Genomic DNA, 23,678 nt, shown 5'->3' on the forward strand with positions numbered 1-23,678 from the left:
GCGTGACCATTTCCTGTTGCCGCTAGAAAATAAAGCAAACAGGAAACCAGTCCCACAACTCTCCGAGAGCCTGACCGGGAGCCGGAGGAGACCGCCAGAACCGAGACCAGAACCTGACTCGGAGAGAGGAAATCCACGCAGGCACGCTCGCGGGGAGATGTTGGAGTGGTGAGGAGCCATCTTGGAACGTTCCTCTCATCGTCAGAAAACAGCAAGAAGAAGAAAAGAGAGCTCAGGTCAGAAGGTCTTTCTCCTCCCTGATTGGCTGATGAATCCATGACCAGTGCTGATTCTGGATCCGTTTTAAAGTGTCTTAATGGACACTTAACAAATAAATGACATGAAGTGGACTGGACACTATGTTCAATGGCAGCAGGTCGGGTTTCAAGGCTGGGTTGGGTTTCAAATTGGGGTTTTAAGCCAAGGTTAGGGATTCAAACAAGGGTCCGGTCAGGTAAGGGGTTTCGAGTAACGTTTCAAGTTTGGGTACGGTTTTCGAACCAGGGTCCGGGTGTCGAATTAGTCGGGTTTCGGGTTTGAAACAAGCGTTCTGGTGTCAAAAGGGGGTTTGAAGCTCCGGGCTTATTGTTGTCGGTTCCAAATCGGCCCTTCGAGTCAAGTTCGGTGTCGAGTCAACGTCGAGGTTTTTACATCAACAAATCAATTGTCGCTTCCCACCGCCGAAGTTGCGTGCGTGTGCGACGTTACGTAACGTGAAGCCGTGTCGTGGGAGCAAAGTCGCGAAAGGGTCAAAAGGCGACGGAGCGCGAAGTTGCGGCGACACGCACGCACGCACGCACGCTCGCTCGCGCATGCTTGAATGTACGTACACACACGCACACGAGCTCGCCGGTGCGCTTTCATCGGGGTCGTGCTTCACGCTCGCGAATAACGATCGTTTGCGGCGAGATGAGCTGGACGTCGTTCACCGCGCTCGGCCGGGGGCGTCGGGTCCCCGGACGGGAGGGCCCCCCGTTGACAAATACTCCTCAACCGTCACAGTTTTTCCTCAAGATATTATGTGTCGACGGGGAGTTCGGCGCCCCGCCTGACAGCCGCGGGGCCCCCGAATGACACTTGCCCCCTCCCCCCGTCCCCACTCGACGCCCCTGTGTAACTCGACCGTTGGACTTTGCTAGCTAAAAGAAGCGCAGCGTGACGTCAGCCATGCTAAGCTGCAATAGCACAAACGTCCGCTGTCGCGCGACCCCTTGTTGCGGAATATGACCTTATCTTATTGTTATTATTCATATCGTGATGACTATTATTGTTGTTGTTGTTGTTGTTGTTGTTGTTGTTGTTGTCGTGGTGACACACTCACACGCACGCTGTGATCATGTGCATTAATATACTGTTGTTTTTTTGTGTGCGCGCATTCCTGCGACTCGGGCTCATCAGTCATCAGCTGCCACGCGCGCGCACACACACACACACACACACACGCGCGCTCAATTGTACTTTTCCTGCCGGTGCAGTGGGCGTGGCCCATTTAGAGGACGAGCATGTGACCTCCAGAGGCAGGAAGTCAAGATGTCACTCAGCGTCAGCCACTTTACATTTCGACATTTCCGAGCGAGCGTGAAGGCATCGCGACGCCCGCGCGGCTCTCGTTGCAACTTTTCTTTCGTCCTCCTCGACCGAACCGAACCGGGACCGAACCGAACCCAACCGGGACCATCTTCCCCCGGGGAGACCCACTCACGCTCTCATTTCTTTTTTTCTTTTTCTTCTACTTCTCCTCCTCGTGAGCGTTTGTTGAGCCAGCGATCCGTCATGATGGCTCGCAGCGGTGAGTGAGCGCGTTCGAACCCCGTCGTTCACTTCGTTGCCTTCCGATGAAAAGAGTCGCACCAAAATTGGTTTGAGGAGCTTCACAAAACACATTTATGTCAACAACACGCCTTACCTTTACATTTGTGAGGACAATCCAAATAATTTAATTCGTTTAAACGTCTGCACGGGAATCAGAATCTTTTTTTTAAAAAAAAAGATCATTACAAAGATATCTAAAGTTGGCCTACACTGAAAAAAAGTCCTTTGAATTCATTGAATTATTATTATTATTATTTTCTTATGTTCAAGGACACGAGGGCATAATTACGTCACTTATCAGGTTTTAATCGTGCACAACCGCAGATTAAATACTTTTTTTCAGGGTAGATCTGCAAAGTAGTTTTTGTTTTTTTGTTCTGAGATTTTTGTTCAAAGGAGCAACTTTAAGATCACAGACTGTTATTTATTTTACAGTCATTAAGTAATGTGCATTGCATAAAGATACGATTTTGGGTTGTGGTTGGTAAAACGTGCATTTGACTGTTATTTATTTTATAATTCCCAATTAGATCATGACCAGCCGGCGCGGCGTGCAACCGGTTAGAGCATCTGCCTCACGGTTCTGAGGACCGGGGTTCGAATCCCCGCGGGGCCCCGCCTGCGTGGAGTTTGCATGTTCTCCCCGTGCCTGCGTGGCTTTTCTCCGGGCACTCCGGTTTCTTCCCACATCCTAAAATATATGCGCGGCAGGTTGATGGAAGATCAACGTGAGTGCCAATGGTTGTTTGTTTGTGTGTGCCCTGCGATTGGCCGGCGACCGGTTCAGGGTGTTTCCGCGCCTCCCGCCCGAAGATAGCCGGGACGGGCTCCGGCACGCCCGCGACCCGCGTGAGGCGAAGCGGCTCGGAAAATGGATATTACAAATTGAAAGAAAGGAAATCATATTTTTTGATTTCTTTTTCCCATCCGAGGCGTGTCGCATTCAAGATTGTAGGACAATTGTATTGTCTTGCGTATTGGCTGCACGTTGGCCCTCAAGCGTCGAATTTCATGTCACTCATTTGGTGTTAAATCGAGGAGGAGCCAAAAGCACCGATTTGAGTCGTATTTGACAGCACGTGGACTTGGTCTTTCTTGCGTGTGCGTGCGTTAGACCCTCGAAGGTTAATTCGTGGCTAAGAATGTGTGTCAAGGGCAAAGGCGCGTTTGGGGTCAAATGCTCTCGGCAGGAATGTTCACCGGACACTTCATTAGGTACATCGTCTCAGGGACTCCGATTGGGGGCAATTGTCACTTTTCTTCATTTAGTCAGCGATGTTTCTAATATTTGGACTCGTTCAGCATCATCGTCACGACATTTGTTTGACCCTGCGGGGAGAATTGATTTATAGTGTACCTCATCAAGTGTCCGGTGGCGGTGGCGCGTTCGGGTGTCTCCAGGAAAGTTGTTTAACAAGCCGGCGTGGCCACAAGCGGAAAGTGTTTTGCGGTCCGAGTGCGCAATAAATGAGCGATAAAGGAGCTCGTTTTTACGCGGGATGACTTCGACGAAGCCGTCACTGGAATTTTCTCACGCGTCAACCAAAGACAAAACGCGGGAGTTTTTGTTTTGGGGTCTTCTTGCTGGCACACGAAAAACAAAAAGCAGTTGGACGTCGACATCTGTCTTTTTTCATCGGTCCATTTCCGGCCTTTCTCTCCAGCACCAACGTCGATGAATGAATGCATGCATGCATGAATGGATGAACGAGCCCGAAACCCCCCCCCCCCCCCCCCCCCCCTCAAAAGCGCTCATGAATAAATAAATACAAAAAAACAAACAAGAAAAACGACAAAAAAGAGCCCCCTGGGGTTTGTTTTTCTTTCTGCTGACGTCGGTATGTTTCGCTTCCTGGTGAAAATCAAAGAACTTTCCGTTGACCTCGTGTGACCCCGTCCGCCGAGCGCTCACTGTCGACCCCGCCGCTAGTGTGACGGCCGGCGCTCGCCATTTCATTCGACTTTGTCTCGAAATGTTTATTTTTTTTTCAAACATTTGTTTTCAGTATCAAGTTGAGTTGTTTTTTTTGGTGTTTTTTTTTTTAATCGCAGCTTCCGTTGTTGTCACGTTTACCGAAGCGCTGTCAGCGTTACACAATTAGCCATTTGGTAAACATCCATGTTTTATGAGCAAACTTAACATGTAGCACACATTTTACTTGTCACACGCAACATATGTTTCATTGGTCAAATTGAAGACGTGACACGCGTGTTATATTTGTCAAGGGCAACGTGGAGCATACGTGCCCGATTTGCCACATGTGACATATGTGTTTTATATGTCAAATTCAACACGTAACATACATGACTGCTTGTCAAATATGAACTCGAACATGCATTTGTATTTGTCAAACGTAACATGGAACACAGAGGCTAATTTTGTCAAACGTACGTCGTGGACGTGCATTTTTTTCCTGTTACATAGAAAGTGGTATCAGGAGTCAGCAGAACCAGTTTTATAGAAATGTTGTTTTTCATTTGCTTTATCGATAAGTCAATCAAAATTGGAATTTTTGTGGAACCAAAAAAAAAAAAAAAAGAGTCAGGTTTTCTTTTGAGGCCACTGTGCGGACTTTGAGCTGCAATAAACGCCGACACGCCCGACTGTAAACACACAAAAGGAGTACAGGGCACACACACTTGTTGTCAGGGAAACCAACATAGTGATATGCTGTGTATATAAAAAGTCTACACACCCCGATTCCAATGTCATCAAAAAAGAGACCAAGCTCAATCATTTGGACAACTTTTCCACCATTAACGTGACCTGCGTATAACCTTTGCAGCGGAGTTCAAATGACAAAAAAGAAAACAATCTTTTCGAAAGGGAGAGTGAAAATCAACAACTTCAATCATGTGGTTGCATAAGTGCACACACCCTCTTGTAACTGGGGATGTTGCGACTGTTATTAACTGCACTCAAATCGCATTCAGAGTCAGCAGACACCTGCCACCATTTCTAGTGCCTCTGATTAATCCCAAAGCACGTTGGGATGTTCTAGTAGGCTTTTCCTGACATGTTCGAATGTTTCTGTTTCTAGCTAAACATACCTTTTGGAATTATGGTCAAAAAGTTGAACCTGGTTTCTTCAGACCATAGAAGGTTTTCCAGATTTTGTTCTGGTCCGAAACTTGATGTCAGTTGTTGAAAATATTTATTCAATTGAGTTGTACAGGTTATAACGACGGAAAAGCTTTGGAGAGGATTCATCCTGCGATTGTGGGCGGGGCATTCTGTCACGTGACATCGGCGAGGCTGGACTGGATTAACACCCGGCATTGGCAGCGACAGACTTCCCGGGCGTGTCCGTCATTCCGGTCATGTGACTTTCGGGATCGCTCGCAGATGTTTTTCGCTCGCGAGCAGACGTTCCTCTTTGGGCAAAGTCGCCAAAGATCCCGACGGGTGACTCGGTGATCCTTCTGGAATGCTCCGCTCATTCATCACGTGGCGCACTGCTGCTGGGATTATTATGGGATGCTCTACTCTGCACAATATTCACCGGGATGAGTCGATGGAATTGTCTTGATTCATCATTGTTCTCACTTTCGAATGAGCTTGGTAGCGCCTCTTTTGAAAATTCAGCCCCCAGAGCCAGTTTGACTTGGCAACGGGGCATTTGGTAGGCATGCCCATCACGTGCAGTCGGAGAAAACAAAATCTCAAGATGCCTTGCCTGAATACACGCACACACACGCGCACACACACAGAGTCTGCCATGTTGCTTTGAAGCCGCCGTTTTGGCTCAGTTCCGGAAGGGTTCAGTGCCGGAAGCCATTTTAATTTCGCGAGTCCCGTCTAAAAACGACACCGGACGTTAGAGTTTGCCGTTATAGTTGGAAGTTGTCATTTCAGGCTCACGTTGGACCTTTCCGGCTTTTGCTTGAATCGATGACTTCGTTCATCTTTGTCGCCGTTGTCGAGCCGCGATTCTTCACGTCCGGACTTTTAGGCAACGCTCCGAGGAGGCGCCCGTCCTCGTTGCCATGACGACAAAAGGCGGCTTCCCTCGTACCGGACGGCCGCTTTGAGACGTCGCGTGGCACTTGACGCCATGTTTGGTGTTTGCTGCACAAGTAGAAGACGAGCGCCGAAGTGGAAGTGATGATAAAGTTTACAGGAAGTTCATATGACTTATTTGTGCCAGTTATGTGTTCCCGCCCGCTTCCTTCGACATCGTCGGCTTATCTGCTCTGCCATTAGTCATAAACGCACACACGCACACATTGGGCAGGTCGAGGCCGAGGTTTGGGCGACCATCTGATTGGCTCTCGTCTTCTCTTCCTGGTTTCCTGTTTGTGCGTTGTGACATCGGAAGGTGGCGACCTCTTGGCCTCCTCGTGCTACGGCGGCTCAGTGTTGGAGTTGAGCAAAAGTGGGCACAAGTCAAGTCCTTGAGACTTCTTCAAGCGTTCACTTGAGTCCTCCTTTCCGGGGGACGACTGGGCGGGACGACTTGCCTGAAAGGGTCAATTGAAACCAAAATGGCCAACTTGTTGTTCAGCTTCGGGCACGGGTTCTGTTAGAACGGGGATGTGCGTCCAATTCGATGTCGATGGGGAAACCGTTGCGTGAATGTCCAAATGGACTTAAAACAGCTCCTCCAAACTAAAATGTCTGTTGGGCCCGGTGTCCTTGAGACTTTTGGGTGCGTCCTGTTCTGATAGGCACGTCCACCCGATTCGGTGTCCATCGGCGAAACGGGGGTCGGGGACTCGTTTTCCGAATTCGCTCAGATGGCCGCCAGGATTCACACAACTTGGTGATTTTGGGTGCCTGCCGCGAGCTCGAACAAGGCGAACGAACGCGGCGGCCCGCTCCCCTCCCGTACGTCGGCCGCCCCTGGCCGTTTGCCACCGGCGGGCACCCGGAGCGCCTCAGTGGCGCCCCCTTCCTCCGCCCCGCCGCCTCTCGATGTCCTTCACGCTATCGCCGTCCTTTCCGCTTCATTGTTTGTGTCGGCACGCTTCCGCGATGCCCTGCGACCCTCTTGAAGAAAACAGCGCGCTGCCTCGCCGTGCGTTTCCTGGCCTGCCGCTGAGGCTGCTGGGTATTTATGAAAGCCGCGCCACAAAATCGCTTTCCCCTCCACATTGGCACGTCTGTGTGTGTGTGTGTGTGCATGCGCCTCTTATTTACATGTACGTGTGTGTGCATGTGTGTGTCTATTTCTGGCAGCAGCAGTGTGTCCTGTGATGGTGAGACTGGAAACTGACTACACGACAACAACATCCGCACACCCACACACACACAAACGCACACATGCATGCACTGACACACACACACACGCACATATTACAAGCACACACGTACATTTGTGATTTCCAATGTGTGTGTGTGTCTGTGCGCGCATGTGTGTGAGTGTGCGTGTTTGTGTGTGTGCGTTGCGGTGAATGTTTGCTGATCCCAGCACAGCCAAGACTTTGCTTGTTAATCTTTAAAGGCTTTATAACTCTTATGGCTTGTTGCCACAGCAACATGTCATAGCAGCTGTCAACCTAGGTGTGTGCGTGTGTCTGTGCGTGTATATAGATGCGTTTGCGTTTGAGCTTTTATGTCCTGTAATTTCAATCTGATGGCCATATCTCACTTTGTGCAATAACCCTGACCCAAATCAACAGAACAACTCGAACTAACTTGGCCTCAGTGTTTTGGGCTTGGCCGCCATGTTTTTCTTGCAGTTTGACGAGTCGTCATTGATCGCACCTCTCGCCAGTTATTAATGATAATCGTCACAATAGAAATAAGCAAAATGGCTGGAGATAATCCACCGAGTGAGTAACGCGCGGTGGCCACCACCCGGGGGGGGGGGGGGCATCCAATCCGACCCTGGGAAAATGTAATTGGAGACGTGAAGTCCCACCACCGTCGACGATTGTTTTCCAAGGTGCACGGACTAAGCCTATTCGCAGTCAACACACCTTCTGCGCGGTGCGGTGTCGCAAAGCGTGCGTCGTAACCCGCCACGTGTCCCCGTTCCAGGTTGTTCCGAGCCGCCGGCTCCGTCATGCCCGTCCTCAAGAACCTTCCGGTGCGCCTGAAGGGCGGCGGCCCCACTTTGGACAACGCCCTGTTCATTCGCAGGATGAGCCTCAACATCAGCCCGCGCCACCGCAGCCCCTTCGACGACAGCGCCGCCGCCGACCGATCCTGGTCGCCGGGCGGATCCTTCCTGGACGGCGACGTTCCCGGTGACCGCAACCCGTTCGAGGACGAGGAGGACGAGAACGAGGCCAACGAGGGCAAGAAGGTCAAAGGGGGACGAGGCGGCTCGGGGAAAGGGTCCTTCATCAAGTCGCCCCTGAAGAGTTTGGGGAAGCTGGGCAAGAATTTGAGGTTGTCGGCCCGAGGGAAGGACGGCGCCGCCGGATCGCCGTCGCCGCAGGGAACGCCGTCGCCGGCCGACAAGAAGAAGAGGGGTCGCAGGAGCTCGGAAGGAAGCCTGCTGAGGTACTCGCGCGCACATCTCGTCATGACTTTGAACAGGAGCAGTTACCGCAAAATGTCTCAAAATTGGGAAAATGCGGTGCTAATTTCGCTGTATGAACTCAGAATTGCACAGGCGCAGTGACGTGAAAAGGTATATGCGCACACTCGTGGGAAAAGTCTCAAAGTTTGGAAAATGTAGTCGGAACTTTGTGCAGGCCCAGTGACAGAAAAAGTCTCAGAGTTTGGAAAACGTAGTCATAATTGTGCAGGCGCAGTGAACGACAACATCAGACCGTGGAATTTGTCGTCATATATTTGCGCAGGCGCAGAGACGGGAAAATGACTCTGAAGTTTGGGAGAATGTAGTCATCGCTTTGCGCAGGCACAAGGACAGAAAAAAGTGTCAGAGTACGGGCCAAATGACAGTCACAGTAACCGTGCGCTCTTGGGTTCCTGTGCAGGTTTGCGGGCAAATACCGCGACACCCTGAGCTTCCGCAAAGAGTCTTTGGCCAACGGCGACACAAACTGTTCGGAGAGCGAGTGCGACACGTCCAGCCGCCGCCTGTCCTTCATGAAGATGGTCGGCCTGGGCAAGACCAAGCGAGAGTCCGGGGCCGACCCGTCCTCCCAGGCCGCAGAGGACCAGTCGGCGCGCAAGGAGCCCGAGGTGGAGGTCAAGCCCAGGGAGCCGCTGTCAGGTAACAGCGACACATGCAAGGCGCTTCTAACCACTGGTGATCTTCTACATGCTTTCCTCGTGTTTGTTCCTAATTGGAATGTTGCAGATGTTCTCCTAGGTTTGTTCTGACTGGAAATGTTCGAGATGTTCTTCTACTATGAATGTTCTGAATATTTTCCCACTGTTTCTACTCAGAATGTCATAGATGGTTCTCTAGCTTTTGTTCCCACTTGGAGCGTTAGATATGTTCTCTTGTGCCTACTGGATATGTTGTCGATGTTCTTTTGGTGTTTTTTTTCTAAATTGAATGTTCTTCTCGTGTTGGTTCCAACTGGCAAGTTTTACACAGTCTCCACTTAGTTCTTACTGGAAATGTTCTCGAAGTTCTTCTATTGTTTGTCCGTCCTGTGAATGTTGTAGATGTTGTTCTGGTCTTTGTTCCTACTGGGAATGTTCTCGATGTTCTCCTAGTGTTTGTTGCTACTGGGAATGTTGTAATTGTCCTTATAGAGTTTGTTCCTCTTGAAAATGTTCTCGTAGAGTTTGTGCCTACTGGGAATGTTCCAGATGTTCTTATACTAGGAACGTTCTGGATATTCTCCCACTGTTTATTTCTACGTCGTCAATGGTCCTCTAGCTTTTGTTCCCACTTGGAATGTTCAACATGTTCTTTTCGTGTTTGTGCCTACTGGGAATTATCCTTCGGCATTTGTTTCTAAATTGAATGTTCTCATAGTGTTGGTTCCAACTGGGGAGTTTTACATCGTCTCCTAGCGTTTGTATCTACTGGTTATTGTCTAGATGTTCTTCTCCTATGAATGTTCAGGATATTCTCCTGGTGTTTGTTCCTACTCAGTCTCCTCGCTTTTGTTCCTACAGGGAACGTTTGACCTTTTCTCCAAGTATTTGTTCCCACTGGGAATTTTCAACATGGTCTCTTGGTGTTTGTTCCAACTGAGAATGTTCTACAGTATGTCTGTTCAAGTGTGGGCTTGTTGTCATCAGATCCTCTGACGTGCGTTGATGTGTGATTTCCAAACACGATCCTGTTTGCACCTTCATCGGGGTTGTGTACTGTTGACACACGGCCGGTGGGGGGGATGCGACCACGCCCACTTCCTACCCTTTCACACCGCCTCCACGCTGGATGCCGTGTCCTACAGAGGACCTTTGGGATCCGACAAGAACCGACAAGGTTTCGTTGTGCTTGTTGTGGTCATGCCCGTGAGCGTGAAGAAGGCGATGAAGAAGTAGATGAAGAGGAAAAGATGAAGACGATGAAGTTCTCTGCAGGCTTCTGATGGCCACACCAAGATAACGAGACAGAAAAAAGCCACCGATGCTACAATTCAACTCAAAATGGTTTCATCCACTGGAATGCTAATGCTAATGCTAATCCGTCTCTGTGTCTGTATCGGGTTAGCTGATCATAACACGAGTCAAAAATGACTTTTGACACTGCCGAAAAAGTCGTAAATGTTCCACCTTTTTCCATGTCGCCGTTCCGTATGAAAGTTGTGCCACATGGAGCGGGCTCTTTGCACGTAGTCCCCCTCGCTGACGATTTGCGACTCGGCCTGTTCCGTTTTTGAAAAACTGCATTCTCTAAGCACACAAGACTGGCCTCAACTCACACTGCAGACGCACATCGCATTTTGAAGTCGTCCGCCAAGCGCCGAGCGGCAATTTCGAGAAGGCTTTTCGAGATGTACGCCTCATCTTACATCCGTGGACACGAAGGTCAATACTCTGCCGACCGATGTGCTTATGTTAGATAGTAGCGAGACGTGACAAAAGTTATACGGGCCTTCGCGCTGGCATAGCCGCTTGAGAGCGCCTCGTTGTTGTGGTGTAGAAAAGCCCTGTGACGACCCGGTTGGATTTATTTCAGCCAGACGAAAAGGAGATATTTTTGCGCCTCAAACATGGAGCTACGCGTAGGCATACGAAAGATGCTAAACAACTTCGCATCCGTTTTTCCAGGCGTGGTTTCAGCGCCCTTCTGCTTTGCGAGCTCCCTGTGTGAAACTGTCTGAAGTCTTGAAACAACGGAAGCTGTAAAAAGCCGTGAAAACGTTTCCATGTCGTCGTTGCGGGGTTCTATTTAGCTCCCGGTTGCGTAACGTTTCGATTGCGGATAAGACGCGGTCAATGATTAGCACGTCCTGGGCCCTGAAACGTGGACTTCCTGTTAATCACTCCCCGCGCGCCTCAGAGGACAGAAAGTCGCTTGAAGTCGCCGCCGTCCAAAGTCCGAGCCGGGAGGACGGGCGACGTCTGCCCCGCTTTGCTGAAGCCGCCGCAAAATTCTCAAGTCAAATTCATGAGATTTCTAAACGACGGCAGCGAATTTACGTTCTGTTCCAAATGAGAATGTTCCGTATATTCCCCCCCGCCCACGTTGACCAGGAGTAGAGCCAGGGCAGGGATTGTCAAAGTGCGCTGCGAGGTACGCGGGTTCTCTCTGGCGGTACGCCAAAGTACAACTTCATTTCTCGTAAGATTATCCCTTTTTTTCCCCCCTCTCAATGTGAACTGTTTTGTCATAAAAAGCCCCAAGTGTGGAAAAAAAGTGAGCACCCGTAAAGCATTTTCGCTCGTAAAGGCAGCACTTCGTACACTCCACTGCTTACACTTGTCAATTAGTGTCGCTAATAGTTAATGCCAAACTGTTGGGGAGGAGCGATTATGTAAATTGGCCAGATTGTGACATCACAGTGGGCTCGGTCAAAGGCATCTTTACACAATCGTCATACTCCGTGCCTGTATTTACTGTAAGTAGACGTTTGGCATATCTGTATTTTGCTTTATTGACCGTATTTTTGGCAACTTTCACTTTTGCTCGACGACATTTCCTGAATCGCTTTTGCTGCGATACATTTTGCCCAACCATCTTCATTTTGTTCCAAAAGCCAAAGAAATTGTGACTTCACTCGTTAGCCGACACGCAAGTAACTACACCGCTAAAATGAAAACTAAATCATAACAACTAACTCAATAAAAGCATAATCCAAATGATAACCACTCACTTTCAAAAAAATACTTTTACTTTGAATATTTAAGTGCATTTCATATCAGAAAATGACTTTTGATACTTAAGAACAGCAAATACTTTAAGCCTTTTACTCCATGAATATTCTACCAGTTGAGTTGATATGAACTCCTACAAACGTGAAGATACTTGTACTTTTACTCAAGTATTGCTTTTAAGTACTCGACACAAGTCGGCATTCCTATTTGTGCACGCTCTCGTTAGCGCGCCGCCGGTGGCCGCCCAAGGAAGTCAGTGATTTCAATTGAGCGCATGGCGACGACGGTACGAGGAAGCGGGTGGACGTGGTTGGGGGGGGGGGGGGGGGTCACCCGCCCAGATGGAAGACATTTCCTGCAGCGGAACAATAAGAGCACTGTGCGTGCACCGCCGCGACACGTGTGTGTGTGTGTGTGTGTGTGTGTGCAGCGAAGGTGCTTGAAGTGCACCGATATCACCTTACAGCGGCCCCACCCTGTCACCGCGGACCTCGCCTGTCCTCGGTCCGGTCAAAGTACGCCGAGTAACTATGGGTACTGGGCTTTGTGGGTGAAATTTCAAGATGAACCAAAAATGCACTACGACCTCGACAGCTGAATTTAATGTGACACTCGTTTTAGTCGTCTTTGCACAATTTGCTGTTCTCGAACATCAGAATTAGCAGTCGGCCGCCATCTTATGCCAACGGCAGGCAATTCTACGCTCTCGTTCGCCGACTCCCACGTCACTCACCTGGCTGGGCCCCGCCCTTTTAAAGCCAGACGCATTCAAAGTCACAGGTACTACAGTGTAGCGCGTGAGGACGGTGATTCCGAGTGGACCAAAAAAAATCATTGCTGCACTTCACCTGCGTATTTTGTGTTTGCGTGAAGCCTTAAATATATATATAAATAAGGAACTAAATACAGTACTCTATGGTCGGTACTTGGCGGGTTTTTGTCTTTCCTCGGTGGTTACGTTGCCGAACCCGCCACGATAGACGAGGCACTGCTCTATTGGGCTTTAGGTGGAAATTTCAGGATGAATTCTTTTGACCGCCTGTAAACGTTTGACTCTCCGACTGTTCAGTGTTTCAGCACTTTTTTTGCACAAGGAGCAGAACGGCAAAATTCCCGACTAGCGTTTGAACCCTAATGCACAAATGCATTTCCGAGGACGCCCGCCCGTATGCCTTTCTGTGACTCTTCCGGTCTCTCTGTTGCAACCTGCTGATGATTCTTTGAGGTCGGCGGCCGCTGTCGAGTCTGCAGCAGATGTCGGCTTCACGTTTCAACCTTCCGGTGTTGTTCTTGAGCACTGGCTGGAGTGAGGTTTTTTTTTTCTGAAGCCAAATGTTGAGATTCACTATTAAAGGTAAATAATAACATTGAAACCAGTTCGACAATATCAAATATGAATTTTTCCAACACCCTCTTCATTGGCTTCATCCGGTCTTCCTCTTTGGACGCTAAAGCAGACAAACACACAACATTTGCACATCCTCAATCGCACACACACAGATACGAACAGGTCTCATATGTGTCCTTGTCTCCTTGTTCCCTTGTCTCTTTGTTTTTTTGTCTTTATGTCCTCGAGTCCCCGCATTCCCTTGCTTCCCCATCTTCTTGTCTCTCCTTGTGCCCTCCTCTCGTTTTGTGCTCGGGTCCTTGTTCCCTTATCTGTTCGTGTCCGTATCTCCTTGTGTCCTCAGCTCCTTGTCTCCTTATCTCCCGGTTGCCTCGGCTCTTTTTCTCTTTGAGCGCGCATCTCCTTGTGTCCCTGCCTCCCTTCGCCCTTGTTTCCTCATCTTGTTGTCTCCTTGCGTCCTCATCTCGTTATGTCCTTATGTACCTGTCCCCTTGCCTTGCCTTGTCTTATCCCCTTGTCTCCTCGTGTCCTCATATCCTTGTTTTTTGAAGTGCTAGAAATTAAGTTGAATCGAGTTGCGTCCATATTCTCCTGTGAGCTATCTCCTCGTCCCCTTGCGTCGCCATCCGGTTATGTCCTCGTATCCTTACGTCCTAATCTCCTGGTTGCCTCAGCTTGCTGTCACTTTGTGTCCTGACCCGTACGTCCTTGTCACCTTGCGTGTCATCTCCTTGCCTCCTCGTGTCTTGACCTCCTTGTGTTTTTCAAGTTTTGTGGCAACGAAGCCGAGTCGAGTTGCGCGCTGACGCCCTCGTGTGCCGACGTCCCGCAGTGCTGGAGATCCTCCAGCTGGTGAAGAAGCGCGACCTCCTCCTGGCCGACACGCACATCCTGGAGCTGGAGCAGGAGTGCGGCGGGCCCGAGGGCGGCCCGGCCCCGGAGGACGCGGGCGGCGCCGTGAAGGACGGCGGGCGGCGGAAGGCCAAGGACGTGGAGCTGCTGTACGAGGAGCTGCAGAAGGAGCTGTGGGCGGTGGTCCGGGAGTCCCTGCGCTCGCCCACCGCCGGGCCCAACCTGGGCCTGGTGGTTCAGGTGAGGCCCCCGGTCGACCTCCGCCATCTTATGGCACCTCGCTGACGAGGACCTAGGTTGAAGTGAAAGCAGGAGCTTCGTTTAGTCCAACCGAAAGTCCTTTGCTGCATCAAGATCCCACCCGATTTTGTCAAAAAGAATGAATGAATGCCATTTTATAAGAGTGATTTCAAGTTTGTGAAGGAAACTTGCTTGATTGAAGCTTGCCATGTGTAGTGCAACAGTGGTCGAAGTCTAAACATCTGTCAAATCTATCAACATTTCGCGAGAAAAGAATAATGAATAATAAGAATCATATTTTCTTGTCGTTGATGTTTTTGCGGGAGGTGAAGCCTCGTTTCACGGGCGTGGTCTTCTTGGAAATGGGAGTTGGACGTCCCCCGAAATGTCCAAATTGGAAGTAAACCTTTATTTCGACCAGTATTCATCTGAAAGATAGGCCTTTTCTCAACGTATTTCTGCACTTACTTTGAAAAATTGCAGAAGTGGAGTTAGCCCCCTCTAGTTCCCAGTGGCTCATTTGTTGTGACTGAGCACGATGGGTCGAGCGAAGTAACGGCTCGACTCGGCTTTCTGGGATCCGGCGCAGGTGCTGCAGCAGGAGGAGCTGGTAGACGCGGGCCGGCCGGCCGCGGGCGGTCCGAGACCGCGGCAGCTGAAGCGGCGCTGGAGGGAAGCGGTGGAGGACGCGGCCGACGGCTCGCTGCCTCAGAAGACCGAGTTCACGGCCGGGGAGCTGGCCGGCTACCTGGACAGCATCCGGGCCCGCGTGGTCGACGACCTGGACGCCGCCAAGAGGAACGTGGTCGACATTTACCCCGGGGAGTACCAGGCCCTGCAGGTGAGGCGGGAAATTAGGGATACGGTCGCGCATCCTACAGCGGGCCTCCCATATCGGCGGACCGAGAGCTGCCGCCGATGACAAAAGTTTGCCGCTCGACGACGACAACAGTCCGCGATTTCTTTTTCATAATTGTCCATATTAATAGTTTCAGTCAGGGGTAGGCACATGTTTACGTTGAAAAATCAGGTCATTCGTAGATGAGAAAAAAAGCCCGCTAGAACAGCTGAACTTTATTTGGGTTAAATCCGAGGGCCGCTGAAAATGCTGACTCCTATTGTTCCCATGTTGAATGTTATTGGTTCAATATGAACACAGCCCCAGGTACTGGGGGTGTGCACACTTATGCAACAACATTAGCTTAGTTTTTGCCCCCCTTGATAAGATTGTCACATTCAAAGTTTTGAAATGATTTATCTTGGTGTCATTTTTTTAACTCTGAAAACCCTTCTAGATTTCTAATTTCCACGGTATTTAATGAAATAATAATCAATTTAGAAATTATTTCATACAATAGTTCAATAGGAATATTTATTTTATTATTTACAATAAATGTATGTGTAATAAATGTCAGAATACTTTAATAACAACATAATTGGTCCTCATTGTTTTGTATTATTTAGCATGAATTTTATTGTAATTATGTAAGCAACTATTATATCAAAGATACTCAAATGTATTTCTTAATTTTATTCATTTCAATGAAGTCGTGTCAAAATAGTCCTGCTTTTTTTTTTTTTTTTTTCAATAAAATATATCAATGAGATCATTTCAATTCATCTGCATATTTGCAATTTGAAATGAATAGAAATGAGGTCAAGGTCGCACTGTTGTTATGGTCTACCGGGAAATTTGCGAGTCTGTGAGTTCACCAGCGGTTGAGTGGCGAATGGCAATGAATCTTTTTGATTTGTGACCTTTCAGGTGTACACGCGCAGTTACCACCAGGCGGTCGCTAGGCGACTGCAGGCCATCACCGAGCAGCAGATGCAGATCACCGACATTTACTCACTGCTCGACTGGCTGTACAACATATACAACAGGTACACGCGCACACACGGCTCACGCCTCTCTGTGTGTGTGCGTGTGCTTACTCATGTTGTGTGTGTGTTAGGGATGTTTTGGCCAAGGTGTGCGTGTCCGACCCTTTGAGAGGCTCTCAGCTGGGACCTCTGCTGCCTTCGGAGGTCGTGGACAGGCTGGGACAAGACTGCCTCAACTCTGTCAGGGTGAGACGCACAGCGCAACGACACGACAACTACACGACAAGCCGACTTTGACTGTCAGCCAACCGGACGTGGGCGTTCGGGGGTTTGATTGACGGGAACTTCCAAGGGGGAAATTTCCATGGGAAGTTAAGCTGGGGAATGTTTGAAGTACAGTACAGTTCATTGGTCCCAAGCTGCCACAAGATGGAGACAGAGCACGACTGTTGTCTAAATGAAGCTCCTCAACTCACTTCAACACAGCACCTTGGAACGAAGATGCCACAAGACAGTGGCAAAGGTATACTTTTGTCTAAAGGGAGCTCCTCAACACACTTTGGTATAGTTCCTTGGCATCAAGATGCCACAAGATGACCCTAAAGCACTACTTGTAACTAAATGAAGTTCCTCAACTCACTTCAACATAGTTCCTTGGCTTCAAGATGTCACAAGATGGCAGAAGAGCACTAAGTTTGTCTAAATGAAGCTCCTCAACTCACTGCGGCATTGTTCCTTGGTACCAAGATGCCACAAGATGGCCTCAAAGCACTAGTTTTGTCTAAATGATGTTCTCAACTCATTTCAACATAGTTCCTTGCCGCTAAGGTGCCACACGATGGCAGCAGAGCCCTACTTTTGTCTAAATGAAGCTACTCAACGCACTTCAACATAGTTTCCTGGCACCAAGATCCCAGCGGCCGGCGGAAAAGCACTACTTTTGTCAAAACGAAGCTCATCAACTCACTTCCACATAGTTCCTTGGCACCAAGATGCCACAAGATGGCACCAAAGCAATACTTCTGGTCTCGGTCTGCTTTTGATTGACAGCAGTTAGTGGGGCGTGTCCGTGTTTGATTGACAGCTCCTGGCCAATCGCCGACTCAACAGGATGATGAAAAACCCTCTCATTTCCGGTCTAGCGGCAAGGTGCGTTTGTTTTATTAACCTCACCCACCCGACCTGCAGGCTAAAGTCACCACCGAGTTGAGTCAGGTGCTGGACGAGGAGGAGAGGAGGTGGATGGAGACGCTGCACGTGGAGGAGTACCAAATCCCTCTGGCAAAAAACATCATACAGGTGACCCACCTCCCCTTTGTTGTCATGGTAACACACACTGTTTAGTCTTGTTACGTTAAGATGTTTTCCGATTGATTTTGTTCTGTGATTGTCGTCTGGTCTGACTTTCTGCTTCAGCTGATGCCAAAGTCAACATGAGTAGCTTCCTCTTTGCACACACAAACACACACTTCATCATCATATATAACCCCCCCACCCACCAACACACACACACACACACACACACACACGCACACACACATATACAGTAAATGTTGTTGTCGTTTTTACAGAGGCTACAAATTGATCTGGAACGTTCCGCCTCCATCAACAGAACTTTGGGCTCCAGAGTGGCTCAGTGCAGCCTCAATGGCCTGGCGGACTTCCTCTACTGGTACACACACACACACACGCACACACACACACACACACACACACACACACACTTCAGGAAATTGACTTCAATTGAGTTTAGTGGATCAAAGTTGATAATGTGGTCTTTCAGTTTCCAGCGTAAAGTTGAGATGTTTCACGAGGGGATGCAGAGCGGAATGTTTGGCGAGCACGAAGACGGATACGTGTCCAAAACAGTTGCGCTCGTCAACTGCTGCCCACCGTTCAGGTTTTTACTTTTTACCGCCTCTGACACACAGTCTCAATGATTATAGAAAGACAAATGTCATAAAAATTGTTCTAAAACAGCATGACTGTACGGCAAGATGTCGTTACGGCCGGTGACCACACGGGTGCGCTTATGTGCCGCTGCCGGTCCCCATATCACATTGACCAGAGTGCGTGTACGTGTGCACAGAGGTTTCGTGCAGCGTTGCATTCCGTGCGAGACGATGACGACGGCTAGCGACGATTCGCTGCGGCGCGCCTACAGAGCGCTCGATCACATCGTCCAGCAGGGGGTGCGAGTGCTCTCCGAGCGCCTCTTCCTCCACATCAGGGTAACGCACATGCACACACCACCCATTGACTAATGTAATTGTAATAATTCATTTTAGGGTCAACATAAAACCTTCATTAAACATGCAGGAAAGACGGTGACCCCTTGCGCTATCGCGTTTTTTTTAAGCGATGCTCTCCTTAATGGGTTTTACAGTATACTGACAAAGTTACAAACTTTAAAGTCAGACTTTAAAGTTACGTGCCTTCAGTGTAGTAACATGTTATGCCACAACAGGTGGGGCAGCACTGAGCGAGCTCTACTGGACGAGATGAAGCCTATTTAATGGCAATATAGCCGTTGTTTCCACAGAGCAGAAATAATATATGCCTGGGGGTGTTGTCATGCGGTTAGGGTTTCTTGGGTCCCTGTCACTCAAAGCATGTTAAATGAGCCAGAATTGTCCCCCCCAAAAATCTGATAAATATTGCTTACATCTTATGATTAACTCCATTATTGACCATGTTTCAATGCCAGGATTTTGTGACACGGAAAAAGATCAAATCAATCAAGATAAATCATTTCAAAACTTTTTTCCACCATTAATGTAACTTATAACCTGTCCAACTCAGTTTGGGGGGGGGGGGGATTGTAACTTTATTCGGGGTTAATCAGAGGCACTTTAAATTCTTACTTTACATGGCTAACTTCCTGTGTATTGTCCATGCGTGTGTGTGTGGGTGTGCGTATGTGCGCGTCAGCCATTCTTCGAGCGCTTGGTGAAGAGAAAGTGGCTGAATAACACGGAGGCGTACGAACAGATTGAAGCGGCCATCAAGGAGCACTTCAAGAAATATCACAGGATGGACGACCCTCCCTACCAGGTACACACGCACACAGTTTTGGGGAAGAGTGTGTACTAGTGCAACTGATTCTCGTGTTTAGCTGCTGGTGGCGGAGGTTCACCGGCGTGTCCTGATGGAGTACCTTCGCTCTGTGATGCGAGGGCGAATCATCTGCACGTCGCTCAAGATGAGGAAGAGGATGGCCGGACGGCTCCGAGACGAAGGACGGCAGATCAAAGCCCTTTTCAAGGACCTGGTCCGTGCTTCACCTTGCACAAAAGAAATCATTCATTCATTCATTTTCCATACCGCTTATCCTCGCTAGATTTAATAAATTTCTTATTTCATTTTTAAGTGAATACTGATTGACCGTTCGCATTCAACAATTGTTAAAGCTAATACACTAAACTAGATAACAGCATATGAAACTTTTTAAGTAGCCAAAACATAGCTTACAGTTTATAAAGTTGTATATAAGAAAACTAAAACTAGCGCACTGTACATAAAAAGCTAAAACTTGCTCTATGAAGTAGCTAATAGTCAGCTAACCGCATTTAAAGTACTTGAAATTGGCTAATTGCATATGATGTGCAAAACATTATGGAACTATTTATAATGTAATTCATATCCGTTTAGACAGATAAAACTAGTACACTTTGTATATATATATATATATATATGTATATATATATATATGTAAAGCTAAATGAGTTAACTGAGGGTGACCTAAGCCAAACTAGCTAAAGCTAAAACAGTCAAAGCTAGTTCAATGTACACAAAAAGGTCAAGGCTTGCTAACTGTACATAAACTACTTCAAGCTAACTAACTGTCTATACTAGTAAACCAATGCAAACTAGCTAACTGTATATAAAGTAGTCAAAGCCAATTAACTGTATACAAACTAATACAAACTAGCTAACTGCATAAAATACTGCAAAGGCTACTTAACTGTATGGAGTGGTCAACGCTTACGAACTGTATACAAACTTCAAAATAGCTAACTTTGTTTGAAGTGGTACATCCTAGCTAACTTGATTTACATGAATAAAGGGTAGCTAACTGCATATAGAGTAGTTTATATGAGTAAGCAGTATGCAAGGTCGACCAAAGTAGCGCACTGTACTTACGGAAAAAGCTCAAACTACCTAACGGTTGGTGACGAAGCCCAAAAGAGCTCAATCTAGAGTAGCAAAAGCTAGTTAACTATAGCGACACTGTATGTTAGCTAAGATTAGCTAGCTGTTAACTTTTTTTTTTAGCTGTTTTAATTAACTTAACTGTATAGACTGTTTACAATATACAGTACATAGAATGTATCTCAAGCAAGCTACCGACATAAAATTGTCCAAACTACAGTATCTAAGCTCACGCTAGGTACGAGCTAATCAATTGTTAAAACTGTTCTTTCTGCCTAGGTTTTCATCGGAGCTAACACATTTAGATGTTGGAGCTCATCAGCGATGTGAAATAATCAATAGATGCATAAATTAGTAAAATGTTGTGTGTGCGTGTGTGTGTGTCAGGAGTCTCCGTCGAGCTGGTTGGACGGAGCTCTGTCTCACATCTCGGAGCTCATCCAGCTGGAGGATGTTCCCTCCATCCAGATGGAGGTCGGAGTTCTGGTGCAAGAGTTTCCAGACGTCAGGTGAGTCTAAGTTTCCGCTTCACGCCAATCGGGCTCATTTAAAAACAAAAACAAACAAAAAACAACTTCACATGGTGAGCTAATGGTTTGCACGTCTGCCTCATAGTTCCGAGGTTCGTGGTTCGAATCTCGGTTCCGGCCCTCCTCTCACATTCCAAAAACGTTTCAGTGTGTTAGCTTCATTGAAACTCTACAGAATTGATATAGAAACAGTTATTTTCAACACCTGTGAAAGCACCGTTATTCCCCTTTTCAGGAAGAAGCATGTGTCGGCCATCCTGAACATCCGCGGCATGACGCGACAACGCGAGCGGCAGGAAATCCTCAACATCGTCAAGGACATCGAGAGCGGCGACGGCGGCGCGGGAGCCGGGGGTGCCGGCGGCGGCGGCGGGGGTCTGGCCCGGGTGACCCGGGACCGCGCCCTCTTCTCCGAGGTGCCCGTGACTTCCGAGGTCCACTGCCTGAACGTGGGCCTGAGCCGCGTGGCCCTCGCCGCCTCCTCCTGCTACGTCGCGCTGTGCCCCCGCGGACGGAAGGCCCGGACGTCGACGCGCGACAACCCGGACGACGTCCTCTGAGGCGAAGATTTCAAAGCATTCTATTGCTTTTCATGCATTTTCACCAGTTTTGAAGTCAAATAACTCTTCAAGGCCTCCGCAAATTCTCTTCACTCTGTTTCTATGTAGGCCACCTCGATGCTAAGCTAAGACAACCCCCGCCCCCCAAAAAAAGCAAATGCACGTGGATGGACAGATGGATGGATGATGAGATGACAGATGGTTGGATGGACCACTCAAAGAAAGAAAAACGTGTTTTTGTATGTGTGGATGGATGGGCCACATCAAAAGAGAGCAATAGATTTATGTATGGAAGGATGCATGACAGAGAGAGGGAGAGATGGATAGAACACAAAAGAAAGATTTGGATGGATGAATAATCAGGTGATACTGTGTATGGATGTATTGATGATGGATGGATGAGCACATTAAAGAAATCTAAGTAGATGGATGATGGATGGACCACATAAAAAAAACGAGCAATCGATAAATGGATGGATGGATGATGGCTGAAGGAAAAGATAGAGATGATTGATGGATGAATGAAAGAAACATCAAAGAAAGAAAGTTAGCTAATGCTACACTAATAGCAAGGAGCATTTTTAGCGAACTGAACTTCTGGCTACTTCCAAATGTCTGAAGGAAGTTTTTTTTTTTTGGCGAGGGGCGAACTTTCGGATGAATTCATCTTTTCTGACCAGCATTCCTGATTGTGCTCCTGCGGTGATGATCTGGGAGCAGGATTCCATCAGGAACATTGGACACTCTTCTGTCTTTTTCTTCTCCCTTCTGTTGTTGCACATGATGGAAAACGCATAGAAATATGAATCACGGTACTAGATGACGTCATTCTGATTGTATTTCAGACAAATGTTTGGGTGGTTAATTATGATCACTGATTGAGATGTCGTGTTAAAAAAAGACCAAACAATTCACTGACATTCTAATGATTAACTTTTATTGTACATGCAGATTTTCTTTTTATGGATTTGAAAGATCAACAGCAGGAAAGAAGACTAACTCACATGTAAGTTATTAGTAGTAACTGGCACTGATTCTTGTTTGTGGCTGTTGATGAACATTCCGTTAAAAATTAGTTACTCAGTAGACATCTGCCCACCAAATAGGCACTTTTTCCAGGATAAAACGCAGATGAAAGTTTATTGATTGACTCGTCTTCTGTCAACTTTGTATATGTGGACGTATGTAAATTGATTAGCGACAATAAAAGTAGATTCTGTCGATTGGATTGTGTTCTTATAATTAAAAAAGTCATACACAGAACTGTAATCGGGCTCCAGTATTGTGGAGTTTCGTACCCGCTGAAATCAGACCGGCTACGTCTGTAGAGATCTTAAAATCTCGATTTAAGACGTATTTTTACAATTTGGCATTTGGTTAAACCACACCTAGAATGCAAATAGCCTTTTGCCCTTCCTTATCCACTGAGATCAGGATTTTGTCCCCTATAGAGTGCCCTTGTTGTACCCCACAATGCATCTTGAAGTAGTGAACTACGTTGGTCACGAGGAAACCAAATATATATCCCATGATGCATTGCACCGAGACGGCAAAAAGTATTGTTTGATTTTCGGCTTGAGACAAATTCATGTTGTGAGGCGAAATATCTAGCTATATATCGTTAATATTGTAAGAGGTCACAACACAGATCACAACACAGATGGTCACAACGTCACAACACAGATGGCCATAAACTACTTTGATTTCATTACTTTTCAATTAACTCTGTTGAAAACTATAAAATGTTGTTATAATTGATTTATTTGTTCTGTATTTGAAGCACCTTATTGAAAATTTTCAATTTATCAGAAAACAAGAACAGAGAATTCAGTATCGTGACGTTATAAACTAATAAACATAAACTAATACAAAAATAGGAGTCGTGGACATTTTTCATAAAACGAGAAATGAGAAGCATAAAATAACAGTTTTAACCTGTACGCATGTATTGTCAGGTTTTGTTGTTGTTTTGAATTTCTAAATTGGGATTTGGGCGGCACGGTGGACGACTGGTTAGAACGTCAGCCTCACAGTTCTGAGGACCCGGGTTCAATCCCCGCGGGGCCCCGCCTGTGTGGAGTTTGCATGTTCTCCCCGTGCCTGCGTGGCTTTTCTCCGGGCACTCCGGTTTCCTCCCACATCCCAAAAACATGCATTCATTGCAGACTCCAAATTGCCCGTAGGCGTGACTGTGAGTGCGAATGGTTGTTTGTTTCTAT

General features: G+C 47.6%; 1 protein-coding gene across 3 annotated transcripts; it reads left to right on the forward strand.

Moving 5' to 3' along the window:
- Nucleotides 1–38: 38 nt before the first annotated feature.
- On the forward strand, nt 39–22,682 carry exoc3l2b (exocyst complex component 3-like 2b). Of its 3 annotated transcripts, none has more exons than XM_061681358.1 (15): nt 39–236; nt 7,796–8,263; nt 8,704–8,942; nt 14,134–14,393; nt 14,983–15,234; nt 16,159–16,277; nt 16,349–16,463; nt 17,406–17,516; nt 17,789–17,889; nt 18,001–18,117; nt 18,307–18,448; nt 19,149–19,271; nt 19,333–19,488; nt 20,757–20,878; nt 21,135–22,682. In XM_061681358.1, exons 2-15 carry the CDS (start codon nt 7,821–7,823, stop codon nt 21,457–21,459), a joined length of 2,625 nt encoding a protein of 874 aa, XP_061537342.1. In that variant the 5' UTR covers nt 39–236; nt 7,796–7,820; the 3' UTR covers nt 21,460–22,682. The 3 variants fall into 3 exon arrangements, with proteins under 3 accessions (XP_061537342.1, XP_061537341.1, XP_061537343.1); XM_061681357.1 differs by lacking the exon at nt 39–236 and adding an exon at nt 1,553–1,789; XM_061681359.1 differs by lacking the exon at nt 39–236 and adding an exon at nt 5,352–7,700.
- The last annotated feature ends 996 nt before the right edge of the window (nt 22,683–23,678 follow it).

This window comes from Phycodurus eques, chromosome 7 (assembly GCF_024500275.1).
Source record: "Phycodurus eques isolate BA_2022a chromosome 7, UOR_Pequ_1.1, whole genome shotgun sequence".
In the NCBI taxonomy this organism is placed as follows: Eukaryota; Metazoa; Chordata; class Actinopteri; order Syngnathiformes; family Syngnathidae; genus Phycodurus; species Phycodurus eques.